The 24,543-nt window shown below is 37.1% G+C and overlaps 1 protein-coding gene across 1 annotated transcript; it reads right to left on the reverse strand.

Annotated features, from left to right (window-relative positions):
• Positions 1 to 6,588: 6,588 nt before the first annotated feature.
• On the reverse strand, positions 6,589 to 23,236 carry LOC117338522 (phospholipase B-like 1). The gene is made up of 10 exons (XM_033899880.1): positions 23,128 to 23,236; positions 21,951 to 22,170; positions 20,846 to 21,068; positions 19,225 to 19,386; positions 14,969 to 15,113; positions 14,356 to 14,556; positions 13,098 to 13,238; positions 11,942 to 12,127; positions 9,226 to 9,332; positions 6,589 to 8,913 (listed from the first exon to the last, which is right to left on the reverse strand). The coding sequence occupies exons 1-10, from the start codon at positions 23,225 to 23,227 to the stop codon at positions 8,731 to 8,733; spliced, it is 1,668 nt and encodes a 555-aa protein (XP_033755771.1). The 5' UTR covers positions 23,228 to 23,236; the 3' UTR covers positions 6,589 to 8,730.
• Positions 23,237 to 24,543: the final 1,307 nt, after the last annotated feature.

The following is a 24,543-nucleotide window of genomic DNA, read 5'->3' on the forward strand; positions in this document are numbered from 1 at the left end:
TTATTTCTTATTCGCGGAATGTTCCGACTCTTCTAGGATTTCATTTGTAGGTTTCTCTTATTGTCCCCCGCAAAACGCGTTTGCGGGGGATTTTAAATTGGGCTCCGTCCGTCCGTCCGTCCGAGATTCTTTTCCGGGCTATAACTCCATAACCGTTCAACGCAGCTCCTTGAAAATTTCTGTATACATCAGACTAGTGCCCTAGTTGTGCCTTTGCTATTGCGGACCTTCCATTTTCGGTATTTTTTCTGTCACCATGGAAGCTTAGTCAAAAATACCAAATTATTGTTTCCTCTCGTTTCCGGGCTATAACTTCATAACCGTTTGACGCAGCTCCTTGAAACTTTCTGTATATATCAGACTAGTGCCCTAGTTGTGTTTTTTGCTATTGCAGACCTTCCATTTTCGGTATTTTTTCTGTCACCATGGAAACTTAGTAAAAAATACCAAATTACTGTTTCCTTTTGTTTCCGGGCTATACAAATGTAACTCCATAACCGTTCAACGCAGCTCCGTGAAATTTTCTGTATATATCAGACAAGTGCCCTAGTTGTGCCTTTTGCTATTGCGGACCTTCCATTTTCCGTGTTTTTTCTGTCACCATGGAAACTTAGTAAAAAATACCAAATTACTGTTTCCGGGCTATAACTCAAAAACCGTTCGACGCAGCTCCTTGAAAATTTCTGTATATATCAGACTAGTGCCCTAGTTGTGCCTTTTGCTACTGAGGACCTTCCATTTTCGGTATCTTTTCTGTCACCATGGAAACTTAATCAAAATTACCAAATTTCTGTTTCCTTTTGTTTCTGGGCTATAACTCCAAAACTGTTCAACGCAGCTCCTTGAAACTTTCTGAATATATCAGACTAGTTGTGCCTTTTGCTATTGCGGACCTTCCATTTTCGGTATTTTTTCTGTCACCATGGAGACTTAATCAAAAATACCAAATTACTGTTTCCTTAATAACTGTTACTTTGAGCTTGATATATACATGTGTTTGTGTTTCCATACCAACTGCGGGGCGCGGGGGATAATGCCAAGCTTTGCGGCTCCTTGTTTTAAATTAATTTGAAGGGAAAAGGGAAAGAAAGGAAAAGTAGAAAAATCTTACATAGAACTAAAAAAGTTCAGTCAATGGTTGGTGTGGAGATCCTTCTGAGATCTCTTGATGATATCAAGAAAACATTTTCTGATATAAAAATATATATCAAGAAATTATTTTTGACGTCAGGGAACTTGTTACCTACGATTTGTGTATATATACTATATATAATGGAAGTATTTTGGAATACGACAGAGATCTGAGGACTGCACCCAAACCAAATAAAATACAAACCTAACAATTATACAGTTTCGTTGCCACGCGATTTTATGAAAGATCGAAGTTAGAGATGAAAGTCAAATCCTATCATCTGCAAGATGGCGTTTAAAGAGTCTACCGTTTTGCTATGATGTACATATCCTAAGTCGAAGAAAACAAGATAGTTATACCAAAAACGGAACCATTTGATTCTGAAGATAGCTGTAAAATCAGCCAGTTTAGATAAGATATATTGATCGTTGCTCCATGTGTCGTTAGTTAAGCCGATGACAACACGCAAGGCGTTGTAACATGCTGTTACCTGCAAAATAAACACGCAAACATGTACGAAAAAATGAAATAAATAAGCAAATGAAATAGATAAATAAATAAATTTAAATACAAATCTAGCCATGTAGACAAATACATAAGACAGTCACACTGAGGGTTAGCGCCTATGGTTCAATCTGAAGGGGCCTCGGTGGCCGAGTGGTTAACGTGTCCCGACACTTTATCACTAGCCCTCAACCTCTGGGTTTCGTGTTCGAAACCTACGGCGGGCAATTGCCAGGTACTGACCATATAGGCCACCTCCAAACCTGGCACGTCCTTAAATGACCCTGGTTGTTAATAGGACGTTAAACAAAATAAACCAAACCAAATAAATCTAAAAATAATTCGGAGAATTTTAATGTTTTAGCTTGGATTGCTACTTCATGACGATGGCACAGCTTAAAGAGGCTTGCCCGCAGAGAGATCAGAAAAATTGGCTATTAACAAACTCTCTGTTGTTAGGGCGATTTTAGCGTGTACAGACCACATGGACTTGAGAATTTGTTAGTCTTCATGTATTTGGACCTTCCCTAGTGTGTATAGCACATTTGACCTCCGAAACATCTCAAAATGTGCTTTCTACCACAATACGCCATGCTAATCAACTCTCAGATCAGTTAATACAGCGTTTCCCTTTGATTCAAGCCGATATTATTGTGGTAGAAATAGGTCACACGACTCGAAATTGTTGGATATGGAATTTATTTCCCACTCGTAAGTTATTTTTTAAAAGTTGCAAAAAACACTCGCTAAAGCTCGTGTCTTTTGTAACTTTTAAAAAATAACTTACTCGTGTGAAATAAATTCCATATCCAACAACCACTCGTGGTGTAACCTCTATATACACACTAGGGAAGGTCCAAATACATGTAGACTAGCAAATTCTCAAGTCCCCGTGATACGGACTATTGGGAAACGCAAGGTTAAACGATGGGTCTTATAAGTCAGCTCGCAATATGGTATCGAGCTCAATTCAACCTCCATACAAGGTTAGTGAAGTCGAGACGTCTAAATTGAATATCGTCACTTCCTTTCATAAAATGGATGGTTTTGTTACAAATAACCCGTATTAGCTATTAGCTTTCTCTGTAAATCTTGACTTGGTCTGTCATGGAAGCAATGTACATTGGATCAAGAATTTAAGCGCCGGTAAAAAGCTATTCGCCATGTTTACAACAAAAACATCAGTCATATACCGCTAAGAAAGTTGTTAACGAATTCCCAACATAAATGACTTTCTGAATAGCGGAATCTAGTTACTTTAAACGAACTATCCAATTCATCAATGCACAAATATCACAGAAAATCTCATGGCCACCCACCCTTTGAAGTCATTCGTTAACACTGAAGCTCCGCGTCATGCCTAACGATGTGCCAAGATTGGAGATTCGAATTGTATACAGTATGTGCAAAGCCAATCGCTTAGCAATCTTATCTGGAGACAAGGTGACACAGATGCCATGCTGTGAATTCTTCATTACCGAGCGATGAGGTTATTATTGAGCATTACACGTTCTCCGGGGTAGGTCAATCTTAAATACGTTCATTAATGATCAGTCACAACATATATAAACACGTTATTTCCGCAAAAGCCCCGGATGTTTCGCAAATATGGCGTCTGCTTTCATTTCTTGGCATGCCTTCATGCAGCAGGTCAAGTCATACTTAAGCGTTGTCGTACGAGACACGTGATTTTATGGTCTCGACCCTGTTGGACAAACGTTTGCAGACAGACACGCAATTGCTACCGGATTAGAGGAGATCAGCTTGACGGGGGTGGATTTCTTTATAACTCTTCAGGAGATGAAAGAAAAGTCGCGCGTATCGTATAAAAGAAAAACCGAATTGATATATCATTTAAAATCAATATCAGGATATCTTTTCAAAATAAAAAAACCCCTGAAAACCTCATCAGCAAAAAAGGATAAACGAAAATAAGACATTTGTGTGAACAAATCTGCGAAGAAAAATATTTCTTATGTGCAAGCATTGAGAATTATCGCCTTTTTATCCAACCATTCTCAATTTGTCTTTAATCTGTGGTTTGTCAATGTTGCTCGATATTCTAAAGCCGTAATTCTGAACGTAAATCCTCTTATTGATTAGCTGTGTACATATGTATACAATTTTACGGCCGATTTTTTATGGTAACATTTGTCTGAACATTTCTCGCTAATTTCTCAGTTTTGGTGTATTATTTTCAGTCTGATTGTGAAGACAAAAAAAAATGGCTACCAGACGTCAATTTTGGATTTCATAACTTTCAGCTATGACCAGCGAAAACGGTTTCATATATGACTGTTTACTTCCAAAAATCAAGGGTTCCGTCAATTGCCTTGTCGCGATGTGAACTTAGATACCGTAAAATCTTAAATTTTCGTGGGCTTAAAATTCCGTCGTTTTCTTAAAAAATGCTATTTCGCGGGGACATGAATTCGTGGATAAACAATATCTTCGTGTATGTACTTTTACCGTTTTTGGAATTCGCGGACATTTGAATTCGTGGATAAAGAATATCTTCACGTTTGTAGTTGGAAGTTTTTCGTGTAATTCGTGGATATGAATTCGTGGATCAAGTGAATCCGCGAACTAAACGAACATTAAATCCCCACGAAAATTAATGGTTTCACAGTATTATAAAAACCTGAAATGATAATATAATAATCGAGATGTAGACAGTATACTGCCTCACTGTCATTTCATACAACTGGCTATATAAATCAACATATAAAAAGTATATCGGATCACCCTTTTAGACAAAACGCATCTTTCCTGATTTTAAGTACATAATGATGTACCCGTGTGTGAATGATCTTTTCAAGATGGCGGGCCATTATGATCACAGAGGACAGTGGTGCACTTTCAGCTACAAAATCACTTATTTGTAAGAGCAATTTGACAGAGACAAATACAAAGTCAACTCAGAAATAGGTAAAAAATATATGACAATACATTTATGGGATGGTGTTTAGTTCGTAACAACTGTGAATCCTTCGTATAGTTGGACGAACTTTAAAACTCGGCATCGAGGAGTGATTGGTCGTGAGGTTGCTCATATTGAACGACCAGAACAGGCTAATATTTATCTGAATTGTTAGAAAGACTCTCTTATGACATCCGCTTTTAATTTATAATGATGTTAACGTTCATATCCGTGATATTTACAAAAAACAAAGGGAAATTAATTTGTTAACGTTACGAATTCATCTCCCAAAATTTCAGCCGAAGATTCAAAAAAAAAAAAAAAAAAAGAATAAAAAAAAAATGTTGGTCCCAAAATGACTGTTATTGAAATTCCTTCTTCGCTCAGAACGTGAGTAGACATTTGGAAATGACAAAATGTCAATTTTCGCCGTAAGGTGTACAAATTGCTTCTAACATAAAAGTGTGCAGCCTGATGTGCACATGCAATAACAATGATTTTATTCTCATAAACATATAAAGTGTAGAGAATTACATACATACATTTGTACAAAATTGTACAGGACATAGGATATGATACATGGAAATAATTTGTTAAGCAAGATATTATTTTAAATAGTGTTGAGCGTATCACTGCACATAGAAGCTTCGAAGCCGGTCGGGAACGTTGTTTCGCACACCCATCTAACTTCCTAAATTTTATTGGTAAGAATATTTTCCGAACATTTTGCAGACAAAAAATATCCTAAAATAATGTTAAGCCCAATTAAATGCTTGAAATAGTATTTAAAAACAAAAATATACATAATTGGAGTGTCAATTTACGGCAATTTCTGCTTTAAATAATGACCGCTTACAGCAAGCCGTTTTAATATCCGTTACCAATTTGGATATCGCGTTAAGGAGGTTCTTATGTACATATACATTGAAACATTTTTATTCCACCGTCATCAGATGGTGGGCTTTTCAAATCGTCCTCTCTCTGTGGTCCGTCCGTCCCATAGTAAGTAATTCTTGTATCGTTATTTTTCAGAAAGCACTGCAGGGATCTTTCTCAAATTTCATAAATAAGGTCCCCTAGGTCCCTAGTTGTGCATATTACATTTTGGGACCGATCGGAAAACAACATGGCCGACAGGCAGCCATCTTTAATTTTGACAATTGAAGTTTGTTATCGCTATTTCTCAGAAAAAACTAAAGGGATCTTTCTCAAATTCCATGTGGAAGTTTCCATTGGTACCTAGTTGTTTGCATTTTTGGGCCGATCAGAAAACAACATGGCCGACAGGCGGCCATCTTGGATTTTGACATTTGAAGTTTGTTATCTTATTTCTCACGTTTTGAAGGGATCTTTCTCAAAATTAATATGTAAGTTCCCCTTGGTCCCTAATCATGCATACTGTATTTTGGGACAGATCGGAAAACAACATGGCCGACAGGCGGTCATCTTGGATTTTGACGATTGAAATTTGTTATCACTATTTCTCAGAAAGTACAAATGGATCTTTCACAAATTTCATATCTACGTTTCCTTTTGGTCATTAGTTATGCATATTGCATTTTTGGACCAATCAGAAAATGTTTTGAAGGAAGAGTGAAAGAAGGGAAAAGAAGGGAAAAAAAGAGAAAGTATCAGTCTTCCATTTGACTGATATGGATCATTCAATGGTGGGCGCCAAGATCCCTCTGGGATCTCCTGTTCTATAAGTAAATATAAAAACTGTAATGTTATAAAAATACCCCGATACCCAATTTCCACCCATGTTTATTGCACGCACGAAAGGCCACCAAACCAAACCAAACCCAATTTCCATTCCATGACAAACATTTCTCATGAACGTCAAACGAATGCTAATTTATGTATAATGTCTTCATAAAAAAATGTTGATTATCATAGGCGTATATCTGTCATATGATACAGGATACATACAGATCTGGTATCATATTATAATATACACACTGTATCATATTATATTATATATGATATAATATTATAAAACAATTAGCCATACAGGTATACAAAACAAAAATCATTTTTTAAAGAATCGCAAAATTTTATTATACCAATCTGAAAAATATATAAATTGAATCATACATACGGTAAAAACATTCAGTAGGATGTTTTCCTTACAATCACAGATATGGCTTTAATATGACATCATCATTACGTTTTATATAAATTTACATTTCTGTGGTGAATATCAAGCAGTACAACCAAAAATGTTTTCAACCATTCAGAGTTTGAATGTTATATTAAAAGTTCTACATCTCAAATTGTATTTATGACTGATTGTTTAAAAGTTGTACATATTTTATAAAGTGACAAAATATGAACACTTTTACCACCAATCAAAAGGTTGAGCATCGCTTTTCATCTTTTGAATTTAAAATGAACAAATAATCAATGATATCCAGAAGAAACTCTATCATTCATACTCCTGATGAAACTTGTGGTCTAAAAAGAGAAAAATTTTATAATACTATTTTGATTTTTTTCATTTCTTGGTGTTCAGATTACAAACCATGGGTGATGTTTTATTCATTTTTGTCTCAGGAAGTGTACACAATGTCGGTGATGTGTAGCAAGCATATTAAAATTGTTATGCGTTATATGGACAAAGCAATTTAATGTAAGCAACTTTAATTTTTCACTGCCTAGCCAAAAATTTTCATTTGTGAGTATCATGTGAATTAACTACTTGCCGTCTGTAATGATAATTGACTTTAGGAATTCTTGATAAGTTCAAATCTATAAATAGAAATGCTGACCTTGACATCCAGTAACTGAAATAATACAGCATTCAAGGTAACCATAGTAACAATTATCCACAGATGTGAAACCTTGAAGTGTTGTAAATAAGTTTTCATGAATGACAAAAATGACCTTAAAAAGTGGCCTTGACCTTTGAACCTTAAAAAAGAAACTCATTTGAAATATCTTCTGTATAAATAAAAATTGGTGACCTTGGCTGTGTCCTTGGTCCTCTGAGTGAAACATGAACCAATCTGAGACATTCTCCCTTAGTTAATATGTCTATGTAGTTTTATCAAAATCTGTTTGGAAATGAAGTAATCAGAATGATGAAACTGAAACAAGACTTGACCGGAGTAAAACATATTTTTGTTTATTATCATTGTCTCCTAATAAAATTGTGGGAAAACAATAAGGCGTAGAGTTAACAAAAGTAAATATTAGATTTTACATTGTTTTTAAAACTTCATTATTGAGCTATTGTTTGTTTTCCAGAACATTATACGAGACAAAATTTATGATATGATGGCATCAAGTTTTGAACCAAAAAGTGGAGCTCCTACTTATATAATTCTCCTGAAAAAAGTTATTGAATCATGAACGGAATGATTTGACTAATACACATATATGGCAATTTATATGTAACACATTGTAATGTAGATGTAACACATATGCTTATGTAGATGTAAAATGATAATCTATCATATTTCATTTCAGAGGTCAAAGAATACACATTTCATTTAACAGGGATACACCATTGCCCTACCTATCAACAATTCTTAATGGAATGAGACTGATCACAGTCATAATGTCTTTTTTTTTTAGTTCTCAAGAATTGCTGTTGAATAGTCTAACATCAGTAAAGGCACGCTTTTAAACATAAAAAAAAATAACAAAAAAATAACAAAAAATTCATCAAATAATTGTCAATCTAATAGAATTATACCACAAAACTCTGTAGATTTTGAAGTACACTCTTAAAATGTTCTGGAAAGAAATGTGAGATTACCATTTTTTTTATCAAAATACAGTATCAAATATTAATACAGTTTTCTATGAGGATACATGTATACTGTATGTATATCTGTATGAAATCGGGTGATCTATTTTCATGATGATCAAAACCACAAAAAATGCTAAAAAAGAATCAAAGTATTTATTCATTGTATATTGGCTTTACACTTAAGGATGTATGCTATTCATCTTTATATCTGGAATTCTCTCCCTTTGTTTTTTGTTGGTTTTTTTTCACTTATTTTTAATCATTTTGCAGTTTTTAAAGTGTACTTTTATGAATCAAATTCATTACTTGGTTATGCAACTTTTTCAAAAGGATATGAAAGATACAGTACAGAAGCATACACCCTTAAGGAAAAGGCAACTTGAGGATCAAAGTATGAATCCAATAAGGATATTTTGGAGGTCAACCAAAGGTTACATTCCAACGAGGGGAGGTACGGAGGAATTCAAAGCTGTACACCAGCGGAAGCCCAACATGGGAGTCCTTGAACTGTTCTGTCCATTGGAAGGGAGGTAATCCTGTTCCTCGAGTAGGACCATTAATTATGTCTGCTACAAAGTTCTGTGCCATGTGAAAGTCTGATACCTAGAGAAAGATAATCACTACATATTAGGTATAGAGATATGGAGGAACAATTGGTTAATATTTTCATCATATATATTTGCCATTTTATTAAGTGAATTTGCTCGAGTAATATTTTTGCATGAGTCACTAGTGTAATATACCATTGAGCATTTTTCATTGGCTTCGCCAGTCATAAATTGATTGTGACTTCATAATATGTACAATGATATGACGTCATGAATTGCAAATGGCGCAAAAAATTCGCCTTTTGACTTTTTCACGAAGAGATAACAAGCTAAAAGAAGAGAGTTGATGATGTGTTATTGAACTGACCTTTGTATCATAGCAACCAGATGCAGAAGACCCAGAATTTTTAAGGTCTCCACGGCAACATATCGCGTTGCATGCATCTCCCTCTGAGTAGGGATCATGTTGGTAATCTGTAAAGAAATTTTTTTTTTTTTTTTAATTTTATACGACAAAAAGAACCATTGCAAAACGCAAGAAAAAAAAATGTAATGAGAATAACTCAAAAAGATATTTAAAAAAAAAATTAAGAACACCAGGATTGGTCAGACAGTTACAAGTGTAGCACCATGATAAGAGTACGACTCAAGTATCTTCTTGACTCTTACAACTACCTAGCAATATAACAAGAGACCCAATTGGCCTGTATCATTCAGCTACTAAGAATGCAACTTTAAAGTTGATCTGGATGTTAAGCAGAATATCACTTCATTCTGAATATAAAAGTATAGCTATGGTTTTCATTTGAACAAATTTCATAGTTGTTCCCATCATGCGATTGGTGGGATGGGCTAATACCGTAAATATTCGGGTATAGTGCGCACTCGCGTATAGTGCGCAGGTACGTTTTTGAGGTTCATTTAAAAAAAAAAAAAAAAAAAAAAAATTTCAATTTTCAACTGAGCGGTAGATGAATTTTAAAGCATAAAATGATAGGAATTTGTAACTTATGAAAGCTAATTTACAATATACCACATTTAATTGGAATCACCGGCCAGCTTTGACACATTGGATTGACAGGTTGTTTACATTATACCGCCACAGGCCTAGTCAGCTTGCAAATTGTAGCGGTCCCATCTACGCTGTTGTACCAACAAAATAATTAATCCTACTCTCAATTATCTTGTGATTTTCACGCAGGTATGGTCTCTTGTGGTATCTTTCCACGAACAAACAAAGCTAATTAAGCTTAATTATAACAAGATTGAATAGTAAGCTGACTGCTACATAATGGAACACAGGCCGCCATTTTGTATACAGTACGGAAACAAGTCTGCAGTCGTCGTGCTGGTCACAACTTTTATATCAATGAATTAACATGTGTAATGGATAAATCTACAGTGCAGACGATAAATAAGAGTAACCCGGTAGTTTTCACAGTCATATCGTATTTTATAAGGCCAGTTGGTCAGTGACAGTGACTGCCGCACGAGATCAAGGCATTAGTGTTACCCGTGCCTAATTGCGCATGCGTGCTGTTACAGCTTCCGTAAATAAACAAGTTGAACGTTATCAGTTTCTGGCAACATTCTGGATTTATAAGGTGATTAATTTAGAAGTATGAAATAACTAAGTACTGCTATATCATTTCAAGTTTTGTTTGATGTTAATTGAGATGTTATACATCGTTTTGGACCTGAATACGGGAACATGCTCAAGTGAGATCATATGTGTACGGAACATGTGGCTCACGACCGACTTAGATAAATCCACGTAATTGCTGATAAATACACAATTTCAAGAAATTAAACATTAAAATAATTATTCATTTCTTTGATTATTTGTTAACTATTACTTTCTTAATGCTTTATATATGTTATATATAAGTATTAAATCAATCCTGCTGTGAAGGAAACGATCACAAATCTCAGTCAAATCACATCCATTCTCACTGGGAAAAGGCTTGTACTTGCGTATAGTGCGCAGTGGTCTTTTTCACTTGTCAATTTTTGAAAAAAAGTGCGCACTATACGCGAATATTTACGGTAAGTCATTAAAAATATTTCAACATCTTAACCTGTGTGACCATTAAATAAGGTCAAGGTCATTTATTTAAACACACTTCACAGTGCTTTATTCCATCATGCTACTGGCCAATGATAATGAGTCTTTTGGTTAATCAGAAGAAAGTGTTTAAAGATTTTAATGATTTGACCCCTGCGACCTTGACAGCAGGTCAAGGTCATTTAACCAACATAGTATCCCTTCATCCCAGCATGCTATAATAGCAAATACTATGACATTGAGCCTTCTGGGTAATGAGGAAAAGTTGTTTTAAGAATTATACTCATTTGACCCCTATGACCTAGGGGAAGGTCTGTGTCATTTATTTGAATAAACTTGGTAGCCCTTTATTCCTGCATGCATCTGAAAAATATTATGACCCTGGACCTCTCAGCTGAGAAAAAGTCATTCAAAGATTTTATTGTATCTGACTCCTGTACCCTGGAAAACAAGATTCACTTGAACAAGCTTTGTAGACCTTTCTCCCATTAAGCTACTGACCCAATACCATAACCCTGTCTCTTGGTTATGCAGAAAAATTTTAAAAGGAAAAAGTTGATGTCAGAACGATGGACGGACAGACGACACACACAGCACTATGGCATTTAGCCCACTTGCCTTTTGGGCCAGGTGAGCTAAAAACCAAGAGAAAACTTGTTCTGGAAAACAGAAAATGCTAAAAGGAAATTTCACTACCTATTATGACTTTATTACATGTATAACTGATTGTCTTGTAGATGACTTTTCTTTAATTGATAAAGTTTCCATTATAATCCATCATCAGTCCAACACTGTTGAAATTTACGAAAAGGGGAAATTTACGCTAATTACGCAGTCTCCTTTTGTTCGCGAAAATTTTCCCCACACATATTAATCTGATATAAATTTGTGTAATCTTGAACTACAAGCGAAAGTGGTTCAATCTTGAAAATTACCCGCGCGCGTATAGTTTACATATTGAAATCGCGAAATTAACCCCCTGCGAAAATAATCACGTTTACAGTAATTTGATACTTACCGTTGTAACGCATGATGTGTTTCATACTCTCGAGATCCACCACTTTGGCTTGGTCTCTACGGAATATTTTCGCCCTAGGAGCTAGTTGATAGGAGTTGTCCGTTCCATGTTGAGCCACAAATTCAGGGTAGCCGCTCATATTGTAGATGTCTTCGTAAAATGGAACATTGTACGATGGCCAATATCCTAAAATTTACAAAAACCTTTGGATCATTAGTCAAAATACTTAAAAGTAGAAGGTTGCATATTTGAACAGTTCAGAGGTCAATCACATTTAATTTTTTTGGCATATGTGGCTGTATCCGAATTGGACAGGGCTAAAGGACGGTGGTTATATACTGTACTTTGGGATATTTTGGCATTGCCAAAATTTGGCATTTTTTTGCTCAAAATAGGATGGCTAAATATTGGTGGGTCAAATTTTGGCATTTACCATCATGTGTGTTAAATTTTGGCACTTACCTGTCGTTATGTAATTGATATATTTGTTTATTACGCTACCAAAGTCTACATATTTAGAAGCCATGTCGCGTGGACACAGGACTAAAAGCTCTGTGGCTAAATGGCAGGATTTTATCACCTACCTGAGATATAGCCTTTGTTTGAATAGGTATTTTCTGAAAACATGTCAGTGTAAGCCTTTTATATTTTGTCTCACCTGGTTTCACAGGAAAACATGCAGTCTTTGTAAATTACACAAGTTAATTGATTGATTGAGACGCGACTTGTCTTTGAACACAGCTATAATCTACCCATATTGTTCCGATGATTTTTTTCGTGAAATTTTGGTGTGTTTGATTTTGGCTCATTCACCCCAGGCGCCAAATAAACCAAAATATAACCACATCCAAAATATCCCAAAGTACGGTAGTTCATGTGGTTGGAGCATCTATCTAGAGTCCAGAGGTCCTGGGTTTGAATCCCGGTCTTGTACTTAAATTTTTCTACTCCTGTTACAGTTTGCACTAAACAAAAATACTCATATAAGGTGATATAGGGTGTTGTGAGTGTGTCATGGAGCCAGACATGAGTAGGGAGTGTCAAACCTCGCACCTTGGTTTTTTTTTTACAAACCTCGGGCTAAACCACATTTAGAAAACATGCTTTCCAAAGTGTCCACATTACGGAGGTTCCACAATATAGATAGTTAACTCACCTGTTCTAAGGATGGGTGTTTGGTCTCCAGCCGTCACTCGAGTTGGTATTTGTTCTACGACCCACAGAGCATCGTCATTGATGGCCTTTCCCAGTTCTATCTGCTTCAAGTCCACCAACATATACTGGTTGTTATAGGTCCCTGTGTGGATAACAGCGGTATTTGATGTAATACTTGAAATATCTTTTCTTACAGTATTTATCTGCAAATAAGCCTCTGTCCCACAAATATGCCACTTTCTTTATTTTTGCAAAATCATCAATTTTGAAAAAAAAGTTTAAGCTGAAAGTTGTTCACATGTTAGACCTCCCCAAACATTAATACTTAACATACTTGAGGATAAATACTGATACTTAGCTTTTATACAAGAGGGATGGGGGCTTATTTGAGGATGAATATGGTACTTAACTTTTTACACTAGGGGAAGGGGCTTATTTGAGGATAAATATGGTACTAAACTTTAACACATGGGGAGGGGGCTTATTTGAGGATAAATATGGTACTAAACTTTAACACATGAGGAGGGGCTTATCTGAGGATAATTTATGGTACTAAACTTTAACACATTGGGAGGGGGCTTATTTGAGGATAAATATGGTTCTAAACTTTAACACATGAGGAGGGGCTTATTTGAGGATAAATATGGTACTAGACTTTAACACATAGGGAGGGAACTTATTTGAGGATAAATATGGTTCTAAACTTTAACACATGAGGAGGGGCTTATTTGAGGATAAATATGGTTCTAAACTTTAACACATGGGGAGGGGGCTTATTTGAGGATAAATATGGTACTAAACTTTAACGCATGGGGAGGGAACTTATTTGAGGATAAATATGGTACTAAACTTTAACACATGGGGAGGGGGCTTATTTGAGGATAAATACAGTACTAAATTTATACACGAGAGAAGGGATAAATTTGAGGATAAATACAGTACTATAACTATTACATGAGGTGGGGTCACATTTGAGGATAAGTATGGTACTTAACTTGAACACTAGGGGAAGGGGCGTATTTGAGGATAAATACAGTACTTAACTTTAACACAATGGAAGGGGCTAATTCAAGGATGTAAATACAATAGTAAACTTTTACATGTTGAAAATGTAAATTGTTTCTGGATGACAAAGACAAACAGCAATTGCAAAAGGTCAAACAAGACAAATCTTCCATTTGTGAATAAGGCCCATAATCTACCCCAAACTGTCCCTAGATAAACCTCGAAAATTATTTATTTAATTATTTATGTCTCACCCGAATTGTATTTGGCAAAGATCTCGGCCCATTCCTTGCCAGTGTGAGCCATCATACTTGCTACTCTGACACGTTGCCATGCCAACAGAGTTCTTGGATGCACCATCTTGTACAGAGAGGCGTTAAACACATTGTTAGTAGTCTGTAGTAGTACCATGTTACTTCCCAGCAAATAAAAGTCATCCAGGGACTCGAGGAAGCCTGCGGGTAGGTTGAATAGTGTGTAAATAGCAACAATTTCAACTGTTAACAGTTCAATACCTAACTTAACTAATATATTTAATATATATAATTCAATTTTTAAGAATATTGCATTCATTTTTCAAAATCAAGTTTAAACAAAAAGGAGTGTTGTGTATGCTTGCTTAATATTAAAAGAACAACAATTTTCCAGGAGGAATTGGTAATAGTTATAATTTTTGCGTAGTAAAGATATGAATAAATTAAGCCATGGCATTCATAGACAAATGAATGCCATCTAAATTAGTGAGGGTTATGGTAATATTACTGTAGTAAATTATGTCAGAATAACATGGAAAGGGATGAACTGTAATATGATGACAAAACTCCTATGAGGAGGCAGTGATGTCATTCTGGGTATTTTTTTTTTTACCTGGGTAGCTGGAGAAGGATATCTGTTTGGCAGCAGTAGCACTGTCTTGTACATTGATGTTCCAGTGTTTGAAGATTCTCATGGTGAACTGGTACATAAACCAGCTTGAATGGGACATGAACACATTCTCATAGGCTCCAGTCACCTAAAATTATTAACACACATTCTCATTGGCAACAAAACCTAAAATTATGAAACACACATTCTCATTGGCTCCCGACACCAAAAATCATTAATGCACATTATCATTGGCGCTTGACATCTAAAATTACAAATGCATATTCTCATTGGCTACTAACACTTAGATATACAACACATACACATTCTCCATGGCTCTTGATACCTAAAATTACTAACACACTGTTTACAAACACTCTTTCTCATTGACTCTCAACACCTAATTAAGCTACAAGTATAGAAGGGAGTGAAAGTGAAGGTAACCTCTGGAGTATAGAGGGGAGTGAAAGTGAAGGTAACCCCTGGAGTATAGAGGGGAGTGAAAGTGAAGGTAACCCCTGGAGTATAGAGGGGAGTGAAGGTAACCCCTGGAGTATTGTAGGGAGTGAAGGTGAAGGTAACCCCTGGAGTATTGTAGGGAGTGAAAGTGAAGGTAACCCCTGGAGTATAGAGGGGAGTGAAAGTGAAGGTAACCCCTGGAGTATAGAGGGGAGTGAAAGTGAAGGTAACTCCTGGAGTATAGAGGGGAGTGAAGGTAACCCCTGGAGTATAGAGGGGAGTGAAAGTGAAGGTAACCCCTGGAGTATAGAGGGAGTGAAAGTGAAGGTAACCTCTGGAGTATAGAGGGGAGTGAAAGTGAAGGTAACCTCTGGAGTATTGTAGGGAGTGAAAGTGAAGGTAACCTCTGGAGTATAGAGGGGAGTGAAGGTAACCCCTGGAGTATAGAGGGAGTGAAAGTGAAGGTAACCTCTGGAGTATAGAGGGGAGTGAAAGTGAAGGTAACCCCTGGAGTATAGAGGGAGTGAAAGTGAAGGTAACCTCTGGAGTATAGAGGGGAGTGAAGGTAACCCCTGGAGTATTGTAGGGAGTGAAAGTGAAGGTAACCCCTGGAGTATTGTAGGGAGTGAAAGTGAAGGTAACCCCTGGAGTATAGAGGGGAGTGAAAGTGAAGGTAACCCCTGGAGTATAGAGGGGAGTGAAAGTGAAGGTAACCCCTGGAGTATTGTAGGGAGTGAAAGTGAAGGTAACCCGTGGAGTATAGAGGGGAGTGAACGTGAAGGTAACCCCTGGAGTATAGAGGGGAGAGAAAGTGAAGGTAACCCCTGGAGTATAGAGGGGAGTGAAGGTAACTCCTGGAGTATCGAGGAGAGAGAAAGTGAAGGTAACCCCTGGAGTATAGAGGGGAGTGAAAGTGAAGGTAACCACTGGAGTATAGAGGGGAGTGAAAGTGAAGGTAACCCCTGGAGTATAGAGGGGAGTGAAAGTGAAGGTAACCCCTGGAGTATAGAGGGGAGTGAAAGTGAAGGTAACCCCTGGAGTATAGAGGGGAGTGAAAGTGAAGGTAACTACTGGAGTATAGAGGGGAGTGAAAGTGAAGGTAACCCCTGGAGTATCGAGGGGAGTGAAAGTGAAGGTAACCCCTGGAGTATAGAGGGGAGTGAAAGTGAAGGTAACCTCTGGAGTATAGAGGGAAGTGAAAGTGAAGGTAACCCCTGGAGTATAGAGGGAAGTGAAAGTGAAGGTAACCCCTGGAGTATAGAGGGAAGTGAAGGTAACCCCTGGAGTATAGAGGGGAGTGAAAGTGAAGGTAACCCCTGGAGTATAGAGGGAAGTGAAGGTAACCCCTGGAGTATAGAGGGGAGTGAAAGTGAAGGTAACCCCTGGAGTATAGAGGGGAGTGAAAGTGAAGGTAACCCCTGGAGTATAGAGGGGAGTGAAAGTGAAGGTAACCCCTGGAGTATAGAGGGGAGTGAACGTGAAGGTAATCCCTGGAGTATAGAGGGGAGTGAAAGTGAAGGTAACCCCTGGAGTATAGAGGGGAGTGAAGGTAACCACAGGAGTATATAGGGGAGTGAAAGTGAAGGTAACCCCTGGAGTATAGAGGGGAGTGAAAGTGAAGGTAACTACTGGAGTATAGAGGGGAGTGAAGGTAACCACAGGAGTATATAGGGGAGTGAAAGTGAAGGTAACCCCTGGAGTATAGAGGGGAGTGAAAGTGAAGGTAACCCCTGGAGTATAGAGGGGAGTGAAAGTGAAGGTAACCCCTGGAGTATAGAGGGAGTGAAAGTGAAGGTAACCCCTGTAGTATAGAGGGGAGTGAAAGTGAAGGTAACCCCTGGAGTATTGTAGGGAGTGAAAGTGAAGGTAACCCCTGGAGTATAGAGGGAGTGAAAGTGAAGGTAACTCCTGGAGTATAGAGGGGAGTGAAAGTGAAGGTAACCCCTGGAGTATAGAGGAGAGAGAAAGTGAAGGTAACCCCTGGATTATAGAGGGGAGTGAAAGTGAAGGTAACCCCTGGAGTATAGAGGGGAGTGAAAGTGAAGGTAACCCCTGGAGTATTGTAGGGAGTGAAGGTGAAGGTAACCCCTGGAGTATAGAGGGAGTGAAAGTGAAGGTAACTCCTGGAGTATAGAGGGGAGAGAAAGTGAAGGTAACCCCTGGAGTATAGAGGGGAGTGAAAGTGAAGGTAACCCCTGGAGTATAGAGGAGAGAGAAAGTGAAGGTAACCCCTGGAGTATAGAGGGGAGTGAAGGTAACCCCTGGAGTATCGAGGGGAGTGAAAGTGAAGGTAACCCCTGGAGTATAGAGGGGAGTGAAGGTAACCCCTGGAGTATCGAGGAGAGAGAAAGTGAATGTAACCCCTGGAGTATAGAGGGGAGTGAAGGTAACCCCTGGAGTATCGAGGGGAGTGAAAGTGAAGGTAACCCCTGGAGTATAGAGGGGAGTGAAGGTAACCCCTGGAGTATCGAGGAGAGAGAAAGTGAAGGTAACCCCTGGAGTATAGAGGGAGTGAAAGTGAAGGTAAACTCTGGAGTATAGAGGGGAGTGAAGGTAACCCCTGGAGTATAGAGGGGAGTGAAAATGAAGGTAACCCCTGGAGTATTGAGGAGAGAGAAAGTGAAGGTAACCCCTGGAGTATAGAGGGGAGTGAAGGTAACCCCTGGAGTATAGAGGGGAGTGAAAGTGAAGGTAACCCCTGGAGTATAGAGGGGAGTGAAAGTGAAGGTAACCCCTGGAGTATAGAGGGAGTGAAAGTGAAGGTAACCCCTGTAGTATAGAGGGGAGTGAAAGTGAAGGTAACCCCTGGAGTATTGTAGGGAGTGAAAGTGAAGGTAACCCCTGGAGTATAGAGGGAGTGAAAGTGAAGGTAACTCCTGGAGTATAGAGGGGAGTGAAAGTGAAGGTAACCCCTGGAGTATAGAGGAGAGAGAAAGTGAAGGTAACCCCTGGATTATAGAGGGGAGTGAAAGTGAAGGTAACCCCTGGAGTATAGAGGGGAGTGAAAGTGAAGGTAACCCCTGGAGTATTGTAGGGAGTGAAGGTGAAGGTAACCCCTGGAGTATAGAGGGAGTGAAAGTGAAGGTAACTCCTGGAGTATAGAGGGGAGAGAAAGTGAAGGTAACCCCTGGAGTATAGAGGGGAGTGAAAGTGAAGGTAACCCCTGGAGTATAGAGGAGAGAGAAAGTGAAGGTAACCCCTGGAGTATAGAGGGGAGTGAAGGTAACCCCTGGAGTATCGAGGGGAGTGAAAGTGAAGGTAACCCCTGGAGTATAGAGGGGAGTGAAGGTAACCCCTGGAGTATCGAGGAGAGAGAAAGTGAATGTAACCCCTGGAGTATAGAGGGGAGTGAAGGTAACCCCTGGAGTATCGAGGGGAGTGAAAGTGAAGGTAACCCCTGGAGTATAGAGGGGAGTGAAGGTAACCCCTGGAGTATCGAGGAGAGAGAAAGTGAAGGTAACCCCTGGAGTATAGAGGGAGTGAAAGTGAAGGTAAACTCTGGAGTATAGAGGGGAGTGAAGGTAACCCCTGGAGTATAGAGGGGAGTGAAAATGAAGGTAACCCCTGGAGTATTGAGGAGAGAGAAAGTGAAGGTAACCCCTGGAGTATAGAGGGGAGTGAAGGTAACCCCTGGAGTATCGAGGAGAGAGAAAGTGAAGGTAACCCCTGGAGTATAGAGGGAGTGAAAGTGAAGGTAACCCCTGGAGTATAGAGGGGAGTGAAGGTAACCCCTGGAGTATAGAGGGGAGTGAAAGTGAAGGTAACCTCATCGATAATTTGAGCCATTTAGAGCCTAGTACCTTGACAAGAGCTGAACAGAAACCATGTCTTTGAACGTAAAGTTTGGCTTCCTCTTTAGACATCTTTTTCCAGTTTGGAATGCTTTCAGGGTCAAGAGCATGTTGAAGGTCAATCAGATCACCAGCACCATTTAACACTTGAAAGGCGAACACATCAAGTTTCTGAAACATATTAATAATTGAATTACATTATACACCATCATCATACATGTTTAAACCAAGAATGTATCATATACTTGTTTCACAGATCAGAGCAGAAATACAAATACATGTACACACACTACATGTACATAGGTCTCCAACTGCCTTCTACTGTGTTTTTATTTGGTTTTGCACTTAAATGATCAATTTGAGTGTGTAAAATTAAGTCAGCTGACAGTTTATTAAAGCTCCCTAGTTTAGACTAAAAACTTTTACATAGATACAAGAACTATTTATTATTTTCTATTATGACCAATCAAAATTGGTTAAACCTTTTGCCTCTTTAGGTTATACACAAAAATCCTTAATAACTTAATAATCACCAATGTAGACCTCATACTGTTAGTCTCTACCATTGACATAATTTCATATCTGTTTTTTTCTGGTGACATGACCTTTGTTTTCACTGTGAAAAACACCACATACATTTAGTTGTAGTGGCTCCCAAAGACCAAAAAATGTCAGTAATATTCATATTAGATGGAATTTTTCTAAGGATGTGCAGGATCCTTTAGAACTGTGGTAACAGAGTGCATGATTAATCTAAATCACTGCCCCCGCTAGGGATCGAACCCATGACCTCTGGCTTATTATCTTACACCATCCGAGCTGAAGAGAAGTTCTCTCTAGCCGAGCAGTATATTTCAGCTAGTATTTACCAGGGTTACATACTCCCCCTCCAGAGGTTACAGTGATGTTTGTGGAGCCAAGTTGAGTACTTCATTTGTTAAGAAAAATAATAATGGTACTCTGGAATTCATTTTCTTACAATTTGTTTTAAAGTTTAAGATTCAAAATGAATAATCCACACATGAATAATTGGAATTTTGTATTGATATTTTTACAGTACGCTTTCCTGTTCAAGTTGCTTTAATACAGATTTGATAATAAATGTTATGTATTTTTGTATATTTATTTATACAACAGCAAACATTTAGTTAAACATTTCTCTACCAAGCATTTGTTGTTATTTTGTGAATTCAAATACTTGCAAACAGCTTGTGGTGAATCATGAAAATGACTTTTCACAAAAATGAAGTGATTAACAGTACATATATAGAAATGAATATCACAAATAGTGAGTGATTTATAGTACAGTATGCATCATAAAAGAAAATGACTTTTCACAAAAACTGAGTGGTTTACAGTATGTATAAATGAAAATGATGTATCACAAAAACAGAGTGGTTAACAGTATGTATAAATGAAAATGATGTATCGCAAAAACTGAGCGGTTTACAGTATGCATAAATGAAAATGATGTATCACAAAAACTGAGCGGTTTACAGTATATATATATATGTATATAAATGAAAATGGTGTTCCACCAAAACTAAGCCATTTACAGAATTTACAAACAAAAATGACTTTTCACAAAAACTGAGTGATTTACAGTATGTTTAATATTTGAGTATCATACCATATTGTCAGGTGCTACAGACTTGTACCCATCTATCAGGCCATCATACTGGTCTATGACAAGACCAACATGCCGCCAAACGGGATCAGCTAGATTGTTCTCCACCATCTGTCTCAGCCACACATCTTGGATTGACAGGAATGCTTGCAGTTTACTTATGTACTCTTCTGACTTTGAACTTAAGAAAAAATCTTTTGCGTTCTGATAATGTTCGTATATCCTCCTAAAATAAATGAAAACAAAAGAGTTGAATTTCTAGTCTAATAGGAAGCAATCCAAGTTTATAAAAAAAAATCTTCAAGCTTTAACCATCCAATAAAATTTAAAGCCATGATCAATGCAAGAGGCCCAGAGGGCCTGTATCGCTCACCTAGATATTACAGTAAGTACGACAAAATACTCTGATTTAAGTTGAATTTCAAATATTTTCCTAGTTAAGAACTGATTCTCGCAATAATGGTTCTAACTACAGGTTGACTAAATTCTCTCATTCTTGAAAAAGTATTTTTGTTTTTGTTTTTCGCTTGCTATATTTTCCTTATTGGGCCCCATATCTCCAGCCTCACAGGTGTCAAATCCTTACATAAAACATTGCCTTTTCAATTTATGCAACATACAAAATTGCCAAATAATTTTCCAGACCAAATTTCATCAAAATCCATTTAGTTTTTAAGAACTAGTAGCGTTTTTAAAAGATTTACCCTTTGGGCAAGGTAAGCTAAAAAAGTGTTAATAATATTATTACAAAGGGAAATTACTCTGTCAGTTACAGTTGAGTAATTCCCATTTTTGAACTCCTTCGAGATCTTGTCGATATATGGCTGCATACAAAGTTTCATCAAATTTAGTTGACATCTACTCAAGTTATTGTGTTCACAAGGTTACAGACGGAGGACGGACAGATATAATATTGCTAAGATATTTATGTTTAAGATAGAATTTGTTATCTAAATAACATCTTGGTCAATATTTATATATAAAAAAATTATATAATTTTTTTTTTTTTTAACTTTTGCAATGTATCAAACAACAATTACATCAATCATGACAACATTGATGACTTTAACAACAACAACAACAACATGCATTATGGTGCCTTACTTACTTATATGTCATTGTTCCTTCCATGAAACCAGTGCCATACATAAGTTCCTGGTCGGTAAACTTAACCTTGCCATAGCCAGCGGAGATATCCAGTACTCCCCAGCCAGTCTCCAAGAGAGTATCATTGTATGAGCCGAGAGCTGTACAATCACCGGCCATCACAGAGCTTTTGTATTGGCAGCTCTTGCCTTTGCAGTAGACACAGCCATATTCATAGGATGCTGTATTAATATAAATCAAATGTAAGGATTTTATTTGTTTTTAATTCTAATATAATAAGAACATTAAAGTTTTTTAGTAAAATAAATCTTAAAACAGAATACATGTATGGCAAGTTTAAATGTAAATATAGTCTACATAATAAAGTCACGTTCTAGCTTCGCCCTTTAGCTCAGTCATTAGAGCAGCGGACCTGTAAGCCAAGGGTGGTTTCAGTCCTTAGTGGAGGCACACTTCTTGCTTTTCTTTAATTTGGTGCTGTTGACCACTCCAAGTGCAAGCTATATATAGGAGAATTTGAGGCTTCGTTAGAGATAGAACTTGGAGTATCTGAAAGGAGGGGAGGGGCGGAAATGTTTCCGTTTTAACTGCAAATAGTACTAGTGTACATACTGATACAGCCACCTTCTATTTTCACTCTAATGGGAATTTCCCTTTAGCTCAGTTGGTGGAGCGGCGGACCAGTTAATTTTAGGCATGGGTCACGAGTTCAATCTCCGGTGAAGAATATCACTACTCGTTTTGCTGATACTCATCAAATTTATGTAGAATTGGTACAATGTTAAAACAGTGCAAGCACAAGCCTTTGATTGTTCTTTACAACTGACATGTAAGAACCATCTGTACCGGAGACTATAAACAAAACGAAAGTAAAAAAATGCATACATTAAATTACAATTTACATATCCACAGTCTAAATAAACATGTAAATGGCCAATCTTCAAGTTGTATTTGATACAATTTGATTCATAGCACCAATATGCTCGTATATACATATTATTATTAGCGGTACATTTGTCAGACAATAGACAATTTACCTCTATCCGTCTATATGTGTGTATCTACGTGTAGTAACAATGAGATAGAAATGTTTCAGAAACGGGATATAATACCCATTGTTTAAGATCTGTAAGACCTTTGTCTCTAATACACATAATGAATATGCATGACAGTATTACCTGATGTTACACATTGACAAATTACAGCTAACACTATAAGTGTTATTAAAGAACGGTCCATATTCTTCTTTCTCCTCTCAGCTGTCACCTGCTCCGTCATGTGCTTTTCATCGGAGTCACAAGAGTGCTTTGTTTGCCTGTAAAAGAATAATAAGGTTTAATGCATCTTTAGGACCCAGTTTTAAGAGGGACCATCTGCAAAATATAATGAGGGACCATCTCAAACAATAAAAAACATAAATTTTAAAGAGACATATACTTGGTTTTTTTTACTAAAAGTTGTTGACATGTTTTCACGATTCGGTCAGCTTTTAAGCATAATTTTATGAATGATATGTTGAACTTCATTCAGATTAGTTCACAGGAAAGTTTTCGGGTTGGCACACCACGGAAATGGATTAAGAGGGCACCGGTAAAATTTACTTTCATTCAAATTTAAACACAGAATGTACGAGATAGCCCGTGATTCAAGTCATAGATCGCTAACATGAATAATTGATATCATTGTAATAAGTAATATTACTTATTCGTTTTAGCGTTATTACCTAATCATAATAATATCACAAAGCCATTATTGTAAATTCACTATATCACCAATATTGTCTTACATCACAACAATCTTCATCTCATTGAAAACCCTTTGAAATATACATGTATACCTAAAATGACTTTATTATGGTGATATGACCTTTTTCATTTAGTGATGACATTTTACCTTAAAAGAAAAAAAAGAATAGATTGTCATTTTTACTGAACGGTAAAGTGGTGTCGATATGAATCTGATCGTTTTAGTTTAATCCAGAATAAAAACTGGGGAGCTTATTTATAAGACGCTATCGCTATAATCATACATGTTATCTCTGTAACAGCATTAAATAGCAGTTTTCTTCTTCAGTCATTGAAGGGGGCGTATGATTTTACGCGGCATTAGACACACAGAGATAATGAAAGCATTATATAGATTCCGGTTTTTTTAGTCAATTAAAAGCGTGGTTAAAACTTTGATAACATAAAACTGTTTGATTATTTAGGCCCGATTTATATCATCAAAATTCACACTTGAAATTCCACAATTTGCTTGCCCGGTGTATGTAAAAGTGCTTGATCCAGAGGAAACTCGGACTACCTATGACTTAGTGAGCACTTAAGATGAATGCGAGTTCAGTCAGTTCACCATAAAGTGACATGTTTACCCTATTGCAATTTTATCGCTGTACAATATGCGGCAAATCTCCTTAGACACAAACATGATTATATTCAGAAATATTGAATTGTAAAAAAAAAAACTGCTTTTGAATCTTCAGAGAACCTTGATACAAAAATATGTAATTGATGACCTTCAATTTTTTGCCAAATATTGAACTTATTTGGGAAAGGTCTTTAATAATGTTTAGATAACTTTTGTCCAGGCCTACT

This window comes from Pecten maximus, chromosome 1 (genome assembly GCF_902652985.1).
Source record: "Pecten maximus chromosome 1, xPecMax1.1, whole genome shotgun sequence".
Classification (NCBI taxonomy): domain Eukaryota; kingdom Metazoa; phylum Mollusca; class Bivalvia; order Pectinida; family Pectinidae; genus Pecten; species Pecten maximus.